General features: G+C 43.6%; 2 protein-coding genes across 4 annotated transcripts in view; one reads left to right on the forward strand and one right to left on the reverse strand.

The window, feature by feature from the left end:
* Positions 1-12,253, reverse strand: part of LOC132475712 (C-type mannose receptor 2-like) — a 72,693-nt gene extending 60,440 nt beyond the window's left edge. The window contains exons 1-7 of one of the 3 annotated variants that reach the window (XM_060076983.1): positions 10,937-12,253; positions 9,138-9,198; positions 8,807-8,839; positions 2,376-2,708; positions 1,267-1,593; positions 1,049-1,140; positions 218-355 (exon numbers count right to left, since the gene is read on the reverse strand). In XM_060076983.1, coding sequence (XP_059932966.1) covers positions 218-355; positions 1,049-1,140; positions 1,267-1,593; positions 2,376-2,708; positions 8,807-8,839; positions 9,138-9,174 — 960 coding nt within the window. In that variant the 5' untranslated portion in view covers positions 9,175-9,198; positions 10,937-12,253. Of the gene's footprint in view, positions 1-217; positions 356-1,048; positions 1,141-1,266; positions 1,594-2,375; positions 2,709-8,806; positions 8,840-9,137; positions 10,579-10,936 lie in introns of those variants that run through there. The other 2 variants (XR_009529968.1, XM_060076984.1) reach the window with 2 other exon arrangements.
* Positions 12,254-12,321: 68 nt separating this feature from the next.
* On the forward strand, positions 12,322-14,822 carry LOC132475709 (E3 SUMO-protein ligase ZBED1-like). Its single transcript, XM_060076978.1, has 2 exons — positions 12,322-13,587; positions 13,846-14,822. The coding sequence occupies exons 1-2, from the start codon at positions 12,497-12,499 to the stop codon at positions 14,501-14,503; spliced, it is 1,749 nt and encodes a 582-aa protein (XP_059932961.1). The 5' UTR covers positions 12,322-12,496; the 3' UTR covers positions 14,504-14,822.
* The last annotated feature ends 781 nt before the right edge of the window (positions 14,823-15,603 follow it).

The raw sequence follows: 15,603 nt of genomic DNA on the forward strand, positions 1-15,603 counted from the left end.
AAAGACCCTTCGAGAGAGGAAATCTTTGGTTTATTGAATTATTTATTATTTTATCAATCAGCATGAATGTTAAACACAACGTCATATTATTAGAGTATAAACTCCTGAAAGTATTTGAATGTTATCTACGTCAGTAATAGACAGTGTCTTTTTTTACTGCTTTGATTTGCAATAATTGCAATACATAGTATAATTTTTGGTCATCATCAGAACATACCCATTTCCGTTTATCGCAGGGACCTGGACCGTGGCTCTCAGCTGCAGGGTTCTCGTTGATCTCATCCTGACGACGGATGTCGCCCTTCCAGCTGAGTTGGAAATCTGATATCCCCTGACTTCTGAACTGCGCCTCGAGCTGAACACACAAACACAAACAATAGTTCTCGCATTGCCCGGTCGTGCTGCTTATCTGACACTGATATGTGTACGATGTCACTTACTAAATAGCTATACGTTTATATGTACCCAGGCTGAATCATGTTCAAATGGCAATCGACATTCGCCAGCACAGTGCAGAAGCACTGCACCTTTTGCCCTATGTGGAAGCATGACTGTGCAGAAACATACGAAGGCTGTGTAATCTGTGAAAAAGCTGTCCTGTTACAGTCGTATAATCCCCATACGATCAATCTCGTCTGATGTCAGAAGGACAGCATGATCGGGCCTGGTCATTACTTGGATGGGGGCAGGGCCGCCGGACTGGGGGTGTAAGGTGGACAGGCTTGGGGGCGCGCAAGGCAGAGGGGGGCCCATGGTAATGTAAAAAAATAAATAATAATAATAATATTTTCTTTGATTCTGCTACCACCTAGTGGCAGGAGCCCCACATTGCGCTCAGTGGCCATATGCCGATAGGTCACGTCTCGCCCCCTGGCCCGTCAACAATTCTGCGACGGGGACTGGTAGGGGGAATTCGGGGGGGGGGGAGCGGGGGACATCAGTACCTTTTGTATACAGGGGCCAGAATTTGGTACTACGCCACTGGATGGGGGACAGCCTGCGAATAGCAGAGGGTAGTTCCCAGTACAAGTAGGTACGGCTCTCTCACCTGCTTCAGGAGTTGAGCACCGGCGGCTGAGCGATCGAGGTCACCATCCGACTCCATCTTTAACTTGATCAGCACCCTCCGCAAGTTCCCAGCTGCAACGAGAACCTTCTGATCACTAACATCTGCACCACATTCAACAGCTCACTCTTTATAAAGAACGGTTCTTTCTGAACCATGGGGCCGGTCTTGCCACGCCGATGTGGAGACCCAGAACTCACCGCCCTGGCAGACGAAAGGCATCTCGGTCTCGCACTGCTCCTCGTACCACCGGCCCTGGTCCGTGACGTTGACAATCGCACAGCCCTGGAGGTTGGCGGGCTCGCCCAACGTCCAGTACCTGAGGGAGGTGGTGCTCTCGTCGGACCACGCCCACCGGTCCCAGAAGAGGCCGATCCAGACGGAGACATGGAGCGACGGAGTGAGGATTGGTGCTATATCGGGCATGCCTTTGATTTTGGGTAGTTCCATACCTAGGCTTCTGCAATGATCCCGGGCAGCGGTCCATTCCCACAAATCGGGCTGAGGGTAATAGTGCGGCAACTGTGCTGCATAAAGAAACCCCATTCCCCGTTAAAATAGCGGTATTATGATTTAACAAATCTAATTTCAGATTATAGCTTCGACATTAAAGCTCCTTCTGTGAGATTTAATGATTGAAATGATCTATGAGAGAATAGTTGTGTTCTGGTTGAGTGCGACTCTTTAAGAGATCGTTTGGATTTGAGACCGTTCCCGGTTTCTATCCGTCTGCGTCCTGAAAGACGGAGGCGTGACTTGTAGTAGGCGTAACTTGTAGTAGGAGGCGTGTCTTGTACTTTTCTTTGCGGAAGTAGGAGGCGTGTCTAGTACTTTTCTAAATCGCGGAAGTGATCAGTACTATGTAGCAGTGGTGCGCGGGTACATAAATGACCGCAACGGACCTCAAATATTAGGCCTCACGTAAAAATAATGCACCCGACCCGCTCATTTAAAAATATGCTCTTGATTAGCTTAATCATAGCCTTACTGGCATACTGAAACTGACATCCCTGAATCATATGCATTTAAGAAAATAATTTAGAGATTTACAACTGTTTTTTACCGCGAAAAGAGGAAGATCTCGCGTGGACAGCGATTTAGAAAAGCACAAGTCACGCCTCCTCCTACTACAAGTTACGCCTACTACAATTTACGCCTCGTCTTGCAGGACGCAGACAGACCCTTCCCGGTTTATCCCTCACATGCGGGCGCAACGCATAATCATATATTTGTTTGTATAACTGTAGGCTATTTACAATTTGTAAGTGAAACTATGAATTTTAAATCACACTAGAAGGTTTCGACTCACCATCTTCGCACACAAGATTACGTCTCGTCGTAGTACAATTGTAATCGTTCCAGCCCGATGCGATCGTGTCTACACAGCCACCCGAAAAGTCGGGCTGCCCTGCAATCCACAACAAAGGAAGCGGCTCTCCGCTTCCGTCCGACCACAGCCACTTGGCGGGTCCGTCGTTACGGAGGCCGATCCAGGCGTCGCCCCGGCCGGCGGTGGTCTGGGCCAGGAGCTGGGCCTCCTCCATGGAGGTCACGGTGGCCAGATCGCTGTGCTTGCCCCGACAGAAGCTCCGCGCGTCGCTCCAGCTCAGGATTTGGTTGTAGTAGTGGTACTCTGGGGAGACTGGGGGAGAGGAGAGCATCAGACCTCCTGTCAGTTTTTTTTATTCAAATTGAAGATCATGAAGGGATTTCGTGGACGTTGTGGTGGTGAATATGCGTGTATGTTCAACCCAGTCGCCAAGAAAAAACATCAGTGGTGTACGTTTCCATGAACACTGGATACGTAGCATTTCAACGTAAAAAATAGCGTGTTATACCTACAATATCCACGTGTGCCGCTGTGGAGGTGGGTTTCGGGGTTTGGGTTTCACGGCTTTCGCGGCAAATTGTGGACACGATTGTTTAGGGGGGGGGGGGGGGGGAGACTGTTGATGACCGGGGAGGGGGGGGGGGGGGGGGGAGAGACACGTTTGTTGAGGGGGGACGACGACACACGATTGTAGGGGGGGGGGACACGTTAGTTGAAGGGGGGGGGGGGGGGGGGGGGGGGGACACGTTTGTTGAGGGGGGGGGGAGACACGTTTGTAGGGGGGGGGGGGCACGCTCGACAACGAGAGTTGGTTTTTATTGAACGAGACTTCAACACGGAACAGCTGCGCGAAACGATGGTCACGTCACTCTCGGTGACGGTGTCGACAACAATGAACACACGAACAATGTTAATAGAACAACACACAACCACATAACATCCCGAACCCATTAACCCCACTTAATCCTAACAACAAAACAAGTTAACAAAAGCCCCATTTGTCAACTGAGAACCCCAATTCCCAGAATCCCCCGCGGCTCCGGAACACGGCGTAGTTTATATTAATCTTTATTATCTGAATGGGAAATGCAATATTTTAGGACAGATACACCATTAAACGCGTTTCTAATGACATTTCTAGCGAGAAATGTACATTTTCCTTACATAATCTTCAGTCAGTGAATGTGTATGATCTTTATTAATCTTTATTATCTGAATGAGAAATGCAATATTTTAGGACCGATTCACCGTTAAACGTGTTTCTAATAACATTTCTAGCGAGAAATATACTTTTTAATTGCATAATCTTCAGTCAGTGATTGTGTCTGATCTTTAGTTTTATAGTTATTAGGAGTTGATCGGCTCGCTCGCATGTTTCAACGACGTCAGGTTGCTTTCGCTAAACTAGCAGCTCACGTGCTTCCTGCGTTTGTGTTATTAAACTGTTACTTTATGTAACTTTTAATGATATCATCTTGTTAGAAACACGTATATCTGAGAGCCAACCCAGTCGCCAAAATCATACCTACGTTGACAGTTTACGTTTCGTGAACACTGGATTACGTCGCATTTCAACATAAAATAGCGTGTTATACACACGCACACACACACACACACACACACACACACACACACACACACACACACACACACACACACACACACACACACACACACACACACACACACACACACACACACACACACACACACACACACACACACGGTGCATTTCGCTGCTAAAACCACAACAAAAAAATATTCCCTCAAATATTATTACTTTCAAAACGTTGGCCAAAATGGCCAATAATATCATTTTTTTTGGGATGCTTCTAGGACATTTTGGGTGGATTTTGAACGGTATGTGGGGGGCACGTTTTTTGCAGGACCTGGCAACCCTGCGCTGTTGCCCGAGATCTGGATCCACCCCGGCGTGGTGCCGTCTCCTTTTGACCTTTTGACCCCAGACTTCTGGGGGAATAGCTGAATCAATTCATTAGTCAATCAGAAGCATGTAAATATCTTTCCGGTGGCGTAAGAGGACAAACAAGGTATCCTTCAACATCTACGCTTCCAGGCGATTGCAACGGTGCCACACATGAGCATATTCGAACATGTTTAATGGTAGTAATTAGCTGTCGAAATTGGAGGCCTTAATCAATACTGAGCAGCTATTGATTTGCATCCCGATAAAGATTTGTCACAAATGACATGTTATTTAGCATCTACACGTTGAGCTGAGTCCAATGACACCAAGAACGACACTCTAGCTAATGGTAACATGTATTTTACATGGTACACCTAGGTCTAGGACATGATCTCGGTGTAGCAAGAGGCCGAGCTTGATCTCATTGGACTCAGCTTAACGTGTAGATGCTAATTAACATGTAATTTGTCAAAAATCTCCATCGGGAAGCAAATCTATAGCTGGTCATTATTGATAAAGGCCTCCAAAATCGACAGCTAATTACTACCCCGAAACATAGATGTCAAAGGACACCTTGTTTGCTCTGCTGCACCACCGGGAAGATATTTTCATACTTCTAATGGATTGATTCATATTTTAAGGTTCTCGGAGTGAGACTTTAAGTGGCTGCAGCAGAAGTGTTGAGAAGAAAGATGATATCAAGAGATTTATAGAATATTCCCATTCACATTATGATTCTTCGTCGTAACATCCGACCAAACATCCTTTACATTCACAGAGCGAAGATTAGGAAAGTCCAGGCTCAGCAAGTGCTCCATCTCGTTGCACCTGCACCCAGCGGCTCGCTTGCAAGATTTTGGCCTGAAGTTCTTCCCAGACCTGTACCCTAACAGTCCAATATGCATATCTGAGAATCAGGCCTCTCTTCAATAATGACAAAATGTAATGAGAGAAATACAGATTCACTTTTTGTTATCTCATAAGCGGCGTGGTGCCGGCTCCTTTTGACCTTTTGACCCCAGACTTCAAAGACGTGGCCACAGGCCAGCGGTGTCTACACACATTAAGCCACAAATGTACACCTCCATCCCGCAAAAAATGGGGCCTAGAAACTAACCTCTGTCTTATGTACATTGACTGTACCGTTGGAGGTCACGCCCCTTTTCCAGCCTTTTCGAGATAGCTAGGGATGCTAAAATGTTGACACACATTTCCCGGGGCCCCGAGAACGACATATGCAAGATTTGTAGTTCTAGCCCATAGAGAAAAAAAGTTTGCCCAAATGGACTGTCATTTGGACAAAGCCCCTTCAGAAGTGTTGCCTGCGAGACCTAATGGTTCAGAATGTGGTGGAAAAAAAGTTTTTGAGATAGGAAGGTCCTACCGCCCTGAAATTTGAATACCATATTCTAGGGCCTAACTGGGACCCCCGCAACGAAACTTGGCCCGGTCGGACCCCGAGGGCAGGAAGTTAGGCCCTAGAATAAGGTATTAAAATTTCAGGGCGGTAGGACCTTCCTATCTCAAAAACTGTTTTTCCACCACATTCTGAACCATTAGGTCTTGCAGGCTACACTTCTGAGGGGCTTTGTCCAAATGACACTCCATTTGGGAAAACTTTTTTATCTCTAAGGGCTAGAACTCCAAATCTCGGATATGTCGTACACGGGGCCCCGGGAAATGTGTGTAAACATTTTAGCATCCCTAGCTATCTTGAAAAGGTCGGCAAAGGGGCGTGACCTCCAACAGTACAGTAAATGTACATAAGACAGAGGTTAGTTTCTAGTCCCCATTTTTTGTGGGATGGAGGTGTACATTTGTGGCTAAAGGTGTGTAGACACAGCTGGCCTGTGGCCACGTTTTTGAAGTCGGGGGTCAAAAGGTCAAAAGGAGCCGGCACCACGCCGCTTATGAGATAACAAAAAGTTAATGTGTATTTCTCTCATAACTTTTTGTCATTATTAAAGAGAGGCCTGATTCTCAGATATGCATGTTGGATGGCTAGGGTGTTGGTCTGGGAAGAACTTCAGGCCAAAATCTTGCAAGCGAGCCGCTGGGTGCAGGTGCAACGAGATGGAGCACTTGCTGAGCCTGGACTTTCATAATCTTCGCTCTGTAAATGTAAAGGATGTTTGGTCGGATGTTACGACGAAGAATCATAATGTGAATGGGAATATTCTATAAATCTCTTGATATCATCTTTCGTCTCAACACTTCTGCTGCAGCCACTTAAAGTCTCACTCCGAGAACCTAAAAATATGAATCAATCCATTAGAAGTATGAAAATATCTTCCCGGTGGTGCAACAGAGCAAACAAGGTGTCCTTTGACATCAACGTTTCGAGACGATTGCAACAGTGCCACACATGATCATATTTGAATATGTTTCGGGGTAGTAATTAGCTGTCGATTTTGGAGGCCTTTATCAATAATGACCAGCTATAGATTTGCTTCCCGATGGAGATTTTTGACAAATTACATGTTAATTAGCATCTACACGTTAAGCTGAGTCCAATGAGATCAAGCTCGGCCTCTTGCTACACCGAGATCATGTCCTAGACCTAGGTGTACCATGTAAAATACATGTTACCATTAGCTAGAGTGTCGTTCTTGGTGTCATTGGACTCAGCTCAACGTGTAGATGCTAAATAACATGTCATTTGTGACAAATCTTTATCGGGAAGCAAATCAATAGCTGCTCAGTATTGATTAAGGCCTCCAATTTCGACAGCTAATTACTACCATTAAACATGTTCGAATATGCTCATGTGTGGCACCGTTGCAATCGCCTGGAAGCGTAGATGTTGAAGGACACCTTGTTCGTCCTCTTACGCCACCGGAAAGATATTTACATGCTTCTGATTGACTAATGAATTGATTCAGCTATTCCCCCAGAAGTCTGGGGTCAAAAGGTCAAAAGGAGACGGCACCACGCCGGGGTGGATCCAGATCTCGGGCAACAGCGCAGGGTTGCCAGGTCCTGCAAAAAACGTGCCCCCCACATACCGTTCAAAATCCACCCAAAATGTCCTAGAAGCATCCCAAAAAAAAATGATATTATTGGCCATTTTGGCCAACGTTTTGAAAGTAATAATATTTGAGGGAATATTTTTTTGTTGTTGTTTTAGCAGCGAAATGCACCGTGTGCGTGTGTGCGTGTGTGTGTGTGTGTGTGTGTGTGTGTGTGTGTGTGTGTGTGTGTGTGTGTCTGTGTGTCTGTGCGTGCGTGTGTGTGCTTGTGTGTGTGCATGTGCGTGCGTGTGTGTGTGTGTATAACACGCTATTTTATGTTGAAATGCGACGTAATCCAGTGTTCACGAAACGTACACTGTCAACGTAGGTATGATTTTGGCGACTGGGTTGGCTCTCAGATATACGTGTTTCTAACAAGATGATATCATTAAAAGTTACATAAAGTAAGAGTTTAATAACACAAACGCAGGAAGCACGTGAGCTGCTAGTTTAGCGAAAGCAACCTGACGTCGTTGAAACATGCGAGCGAGCCGATCAACTCCTAATAACTATAAAACTAAAGATCAGACACAATCACTGACTGAAGATTATGCAATTAAAAAGTATATTTCTCGCTAGAAATGTTATTAGAAACACGTTTAACGGTGAATCGGTCCTAAAATATTGCATTTCCCATTCAGATAATAAAGATTAATAAAGATCATACACATTCACTGACTGAAGATTATGTAAGGAAAATGTACATTTCTCGCTAGAAATGTCATTAGAAACGCGTTTAATGGTGTATCTGTCCTAAAATATTGCATTTCCCATTCAGATAATAAAGATTAATATAAGCTACGCCGTGTTCCGGAGCCGCGGGGGATTCTGGGAATTGGGGTTGTCAGTTGACAAATGGGGCTTTTGTTAACTTGTTTTGTTGTTAGGATTAAGTGGGGTTAATGGGTTCGGGATGTTATGTGGTTGTGTGTTGTTCTATTAACATTGTTCGTGTGTTCATTATTGTCGACACCGTCACCGAGAGTGACGTGACCATCGTTTCGCGCAGCTGTTCCGTGTTGAAGTCTCGTTCAATAAAAACCAACTCTCGTTGTCGAGCGTTCAATAAAAACCAACTCTCGTTGTCGAGCGTGCCCCCCCCCCCTACAAACGTGTCTCCCCCCCCCCTCAACAAACGTGTCCCCCCCCCCCCCCTTCAACTAACGTGTCCCCCCCCCCTACAATCGTGTGTCGTCGTCCCCCCTCAACAAACGTGTCTCTCCCCCCCCCCCCCCCTCCCCGGTCATCAACAGTCTCCCCCCCCCCCCCCCTAAACAATCGTGTCCACAATTTGCCGCGAAAGCCGTGAAACCCAAACCCCGAAACCCGCCTCCACAGCGGCACACGTGGATATTGTAGGTATAACACGCTATTTTTTACGTTGAAATGCTACGTATCCAGTGTTCATGGAAACGTACACCACTGACGTTTTTTCTTGGCGACTGGGTTGGTATGTTTGTAGCCACACTTACTTGATTCTGTCATACTTAAAAGCATGAAAATCCCTTTGAATAAAAAAATGCTTATGATTAATATTGATTTTATTGCTTTAATATTGGAGAATTGGATTATATTAACATAATTGACTGCAATGAATTTGCTGAACTTTCAATGATAATTACTAACGTTATCCTTTAAGAAATGAGTATGGATAGGTATATATTTTATGATATATTAATCTTTTACATTAAATTACCAAATAATTGATAAATTATGAGTTGTATGCTGTTGCGTAACAGTTAACAATGGCATTTTTCTGTAATAATCGGAGGGTTTGATGCTGTTTTATGATGAAATGCTCACCAATGAGACGGAAGGCGGAGACTCGCACGCGAAACATGGTCTGATGGTCTGTTAATGAAGCCTAACAGGGAAAACCACATCACAACAATAGATCAGTTTCAAATAAAGATGATGAGAATAACATATCACAGAGCTATATTCGAGGTTAAATCAAACAAAGAAGATAAAAGAAAACGTGGTTAGAAGAAAGCGTAATTGAAATAAACGTTTTAAGATTGAATTGAAAGATATTGACAGCCCTATTAACGCCCTCAGCTCCTCTGGCAGACTTCCAGAGGCAAGGAGAACCACAGACACTAAAACGAGATCCTAAGCGATCAAAAAAACATCATACCTGTTCACAGATGTTCCCTCTTCTGAATCCCCCCAGCCTTACCAATCATACTTAAAGTCACAGACATACAGCGTTGTACTCCTCTAAAAATGCAAAAATGCAAAATGCAAAACTGGACATCAGGTGTCACTTTCGCTCCACAGAAGATGATGAATATTTGGTTGGAAGCATTGACATATCAAGTTCAAGTTCAAGCTAGTTCAAGTTAAATTATTTTAATGTACCTAAAGGTAGATTTTGTTTGCAGCATAGAATCGTTACAAGTGAAATAAACAAATGGTAAAACAACATAATAACTCAGTAAAATTGTTAGGCTGAAAAATTATTTTCTGTTCAAATGACATGCATAATGTATCCGTAAAAATTAAATCAGTTTATCCATTGTCATATAATAATTTATTCGGAGCATTGAAATCAACGTTATTCATAACTCCCCATTTCACGGCCTTTTTCCCCATTTCACTGCCTTTTTCCCCATTTCAATGCTTTTTCTTTCTCAAATTAAGCATGTGACAAATAAATACTTGAAACTTGAACTCCTAGTCACCAACAAAAACATGTAAGAGGCACACGATCAAACCAAGCTGAAAGGAGGCCCTGGCCCTCCTATAGCTGTGGTAGCTTTGTTTGTATTTCAGAACGAAATACCTACAGGCTTCGGATTTAGACACACTAAAGAAAAAATACATTTGCAGGGGAGCTGAGATTAGACGCAGGGTGATTTTTATGGTGTAGGCTACATCACTTCATCACCGAGATATCAGTTATTATTAGTAGAAGTCCAATTTTGTTCTGAGGAAATTGTTGTCTTCAAAGTTATTTAGAGAAAAAGTTTTTGTTTATTATGATGGAAGTATAAAAGCAGAGTAGCCCTTCATATTGCACATTTTCATAAACAATACAGATGGCTCCCACTGATGTCAGCCCTTAGAGGCATTTTGGTCTGAACCTGTTGAAAACCTCCCTTGTAAATAAAAAATGAACTGAGATCTTCCAGACTAATTGTGCCGGCAAGTTCAATTGACTCTCTGTTCTTTGAGGTCAAACATCCAGTTGGGGTCCTCTTCTGGCAGAGTGGGTAAAATGAAGAGTTCTGGACTGATAAACAGAGACTGGTATTTTAAGTGAAATATTTATTCAGAACTTCAAAATATTACACTTTGAATAAGAACAATAAGTCAAAGTTAGTTCAAACTAATAGTGTATATATTTCATTTTAGACCGTTTCCGTTCAGGATTTGTATTTTATTTTTTTATACTCGGCCCCATGTTGCTGCGTAAAGCCCTCTCCGTCTCTAACCTCTCTAAACTTCAGGTGATGCCCTCTCAAACCATTCTCACGATGACACAGCAAAGGTTATCATGGTTTCTACAAAATGGTAGCCCTGTTATTGATTATTTGGTAGCCCTTTAGTTCCCAAGGTATCCATGGTTTCATAGTTGCCCCGATTTCATGGTCTCTCACCTGGGATTAGCGTGGCCGATATCGGAGTCACCTACGAGGATCTCAGCCCCCATTAGATCTTGCATGCAGCAATTTGCACGTTTGATCGCCACCTTGACGACTTCCTATCAGCGGTAAATCCACCCGCCACCAGGGGTCTGGAATCGTATTCATAATTTACGGGGTTCATGTGCCACAAAGAGTCTGATCAATCGAGAAACTTGCTCCGTAGGTTTTTTTTTGTTGGTTTTTTTGCATCGGTTTTTACTTCACGTTTCGTTCTTATCAGAAATGATTTTAATTAGGCCTACTATTAAAATGCATAATATCTGTAGTAAATGAGTTAGCCTGCTCTTTGAAACCATGTAGCCTATATCGATTAAACGTCAAACCCCAGGGACAGCTCAAATGCCGTTCTAGAATCAGTTGCCTCTGTTCTGATGGGCTTACTTCAGTGTCAGGCGAGGTCATCATTTGCATGTTTAATCTGAGCATGGTCAAAATCCGCGATTGCAACAACCTGATTTATTCCCCCCCCCCCCCCTTCGGTTTGAGGCAAGAGATTGTTTCCTTTTAATGTGGTCGTGCAATTAAAAAAGTTTTAACCTTATTGACTGATTTAACGTGCATTAAATGCATCGTTTTATAATGCCTTTTGCATTCAGCATTTCTTTCTGTATCCAACTATAAATGTATTGGCTACATAAAAAGAAACGTTTTTTTTCCTCAACTGTTTATTGAAGGCTGCACTAAAAAAGTCATTCATTACTTCTATAAGCGCATCATTCCACAATGGGATGAGTAGCGGTTTGGCCAGAGAAGATTAAAAATACATATATTCAGAAACCTTTCAGGACTTTTACAAATTGTTATTGATCGAACATGTATCATCAAAGGAATAGCCATCTACTGGGACCCCTGCCTTGACCAACAGATTGGGGACTTTTATTGTCTCATCGAGGTTGTGCTCCTCATTTATTTATTTTTTAAACCCAACAAGACTAGACCTGCACAAGACGTTCCAATATGCAGGCGAGGCTTATCAAGCAGCACAATCACTTTCTTTATAGCCCATTGATCGTCCCTTTAAAGGCATCCGCAGAATGGCTAAATATGTAACCATGAAGAAAGGGAAACACTGGTGGGGAGATTGCAGCTGTAGTGACTCTAAAGACATCCTCAGGGTGCAGCTCTAGATCTCAAGGTTATATCTATATGGAAATAACTGATTTTCCTTGAGCATCTTCTGTATCTCTTATGCAAACATGGTGTCTTACCTGGCTCGGGAGAGACCTTGAGAACCAGACTGATGACCCCTGTGAATAGGAGCCAGTAGGGTGTCATCTTTAATGTAATGGAAATTGCAGATTTTGCTCCCTGATTTATCGTAATGTTATATATATATATATATATATTAGGGCTGTCAAAATTAACGCGTTAACGCAGGGTGATTAATTTGTGGAATTAACGCATTAATTTCTTTAACGCATTAACGCATGCGCAAAATGACCCGCCCAATATTTCCCGCTCCAGCACTTGCCGCCGCTATTTGCCGCTCTAGAGTTTTGACTGAGACACAAGATGGATACTGAACCGAAAGAAGTTGTTGGCCCTTTGGATGGAAAGTTTGAATTTAAAAAAAACAAAGATGGAACACTTAATAAACAAGCAGTGATTTGCACACTCTGCAAGAAGGAGTTTTCGTTTCACCGAAGCACTTCCAGCCTAAAGTACCATATCAACGCTAAGCATGCGTTTGTCGGCTCTTCAAGTTCTGGGGCAAGACCAGGGGGCTTGGTTCAGACAACGCTCACCGAAGGCCGTGCATTAAGTAAGTCTATTTCTGAGAACTTGACCCAAAAAATTGCCAAATGGATTGCAAAAGACTGTTGGCCGATTAATATTGTCGAGGACAAGGGCCTCGCGGAAGTGTTACAAGTTGCTTCACGCGACGCATTCTACAAGCCACCGTCAAGAGGCACAGTAATGACTAAAATCCACGACCTCTACAAAACGGAAAAGAAAAAGAAAGAAGAGGATTTGGCTGTAGCTGACTATGTCGCCCTGACAGGAGACCACTGGACCTCTGTGAGTAACAACAATTACCTGGGTGTAACTGCACATCATATCACTAAAACATGGGAACTGAAGTCGTTTGCGCTAACTACAATGAAAACAGAAGAGCGTCACTTTGCAGAAGCATGTGCAGAGCAGTTCCTAACAGTAGCACGCAAGTGGGAAATAGAAGGAAAAGTCACAACTATAGGGACCGACAGCGCACGCAATATGATCGCTGCGGCTAGACTTTTGACATTTGAGCACATGCCTTGCATAGCTCACATCCTACAGAGAAGCATCACGGTGAGCCTCTCTGACAGCGGATTTGTGCATGCATTGTCCAAGTCTCGCAAAATTGTGGGCCACTTCAAACACAGTCCGGCAAACACCGCGGAGCTTCAAGCACAACAAGCTGCCCTTGGACAGAAGCAGGAGCCGCTGGTCCAGGACGTTCCAACACGTTGGAATTCGACGGTGGATATGGTCAAGCGTCTGAACCGCAATCAAGCAGCAATAAAAGCAACCCTGGACCAACAGCAGCACAAACTCATTATGCTGACACCACCAGAATGGGACAAGGTGCAAAGACTTGAGACTCTTCTAGAGCCCTGTCGGTAAGTAATCCACATATGAATTATTAATAGGCCTATAGTTTGAAATAAAATGTAATTAATTAAATTGAAATTATATGTTACCTTTTTGTAAACTACCAACTTCTGTTGTAATAACTTAATGATGTGTGTGTGTGTGTGTGTGTGTGTGTGTGTGTGTGTGTGTGTGTGTGTGTGTGTGTGTGTGTGTGTGTGTGTGTGTGTGTGTGTGTGTGTGTGTGTGTGTGTGTGTGTGTGTGTGTGTGTTTCATTCAACTGCAGGTATGTAACTGAGATCCTGGGTGGGGAGGCCTATGTATCCTGCTCTGTTGTACTGCCTGCCCTCTGCCACTTGCGTCGTGTAATGGAGGTCTCTGATGAGGACCCTGCATATGTGGTGCGATTTAAGACGGCATTCAAAGAAGACCTAGCCTCCCGCCAAGAAAAGACCAACAACGCATGGCTCAAGCTTGCAACGGCCCTGGATCCACGCTTTAAAGACTTGAAGACCCTGCCCAAGAGTGAAAGAGAAGAGGTGTGGACCACACTGGGAGGCATGCTGCATGAACAATCACCAAGAAGGTCTCCACAGACTTCTGAAGATGGGCCACCCAAGAAGAAAATGAGCCTGCTCCTACAAATGTGCTCAGATTCTGATTCTGATGAGGAGGTGCAGCCTGGCAGAGACATACACAGGTACAGGGCAGAGCCCTGCATTAGTATGGAGGACTGTCCATTGCAGTGGTGGTCTGCTCATTCAGGAGCCCATGACAAGCTGGCCCTGCTGGCTTGCAAATATCTAGCGACTCCTGCATCCACAGTTCCATGTGAAAGACTCTTCTCGGTGGCAGGCCACATCGTGCAAAAGAAACGGTCAGCCTTACTTTCAGAAAATGTCAACCAGTTAGTTTGCCTCAGCAACTGGCTAAAAGAAGAATAGCCAAGAGAGACACATTTTATTGTACGAAGGTGTGGTAGTTTGTTAATTTAAAAAAGGGAAAATGTTCAACCAATGTTTAACCATTCTAAACTTAGCAATGGCTAAGATGCCCATAACGTTTGGGATGACTGTTATCTTTAAGTTCGATTAAAAAAATAAAAATAAAAATGTTATATGCTCATAGGCATTGCAAAGAGACTGGCACAAAACAAAAATTGAAATATGGTGTGGTATGTTTAAGTTCGATTTTATTTTTCATTATTAATAACACCATCATCTGGATTCTTTCATGAATAAAAGAACATGCTAAATGCCTATATATCCACCTTCTGTCATTTATCTTTCCGTTCCTACAACAATATACAGAGAAATTCAGAAATTCCGGGCATATTTATGAATGGTAATTAATCGTGATTAATCGTGATTAATCCACAGCTACCCTGTGATTAATCAGATTAAAAATTTTAATCTTTTGACAGCCCTAATATATATATATATATATATATATATATATATATATATATATATAATAGGTTAACGAGTATTGAAAACTCACATAAACACACAGCATCAATTAACAATAAAATTGCAATTGATAGCTTTTCATAAAACATTATAAAAAACATCAAAATTAAACTACTCCAACCTCCAACCGTCGTTTGAGGCACAGTTAAGTGCTTATGCCTCGTGTATGCACAAAGCATGCTTTGAAAAAACGCTTTCAGCCATCCAACTGTTGACGGATAAATGCTCTCTGTGTAAAAAATTAGAGCATTTTTACACAGAGAATTAAAAAAATGCAAAAGTGACACACACTGTCACTTTTATGCAAATCTCAGTGTGTGTGTGTGTGTGTGTGTGGGGGGGCTGTGTGTGGATGCAAATTGTTTTGGTGGCAGGAGTCGTACAATTGCTTTGAATGTTTGTTATGCATACGTACACGTAAATGTAGACAGAACCCTGGCCCAGGGGGGCAGCCCCGGGCGCAGGGCGATCCAGACTCCCCTGTTTAGGGAGTTCACCTGATTTGACCCCTGGTTCATAACCTGGGCCTCGTCGATGCTGGCGCAGTCAGTGTAGGGCTGCTCAGGTCACAGTCA

Source organism: Gadus macrocephalus, chromosome 17 (genome assembly GCF_031168955.1).
Source record: "Gadus macrocephalus chromosome 17, ASM3116895v1".
Classification (NCBI taxonomy): domain Eukaryota; kingdom Metazoa; phylum Chordata; class Actinopteri; order Gadiformes; family Gadidae; genus Gadus; species Gadus macrocephalus.

Excerpts from the sequence above, each read along its gene's own strand:
- LOC132475709 (XM_060076978.1), top strand. The coding sequence starts at position 12,497 with ATGGATACTGAACCGAAAGAAGTTGTTGGCCCTTTGGATGGAAAGTTT. Across the intron at positions 13,588-13,845 it reads ACTCTTCTAGAGCCCTGTCG|GTATGTAACTGAGATCCTGG; the intron begins GTAAGTAATCCA and ends ATTCAACTGCAG.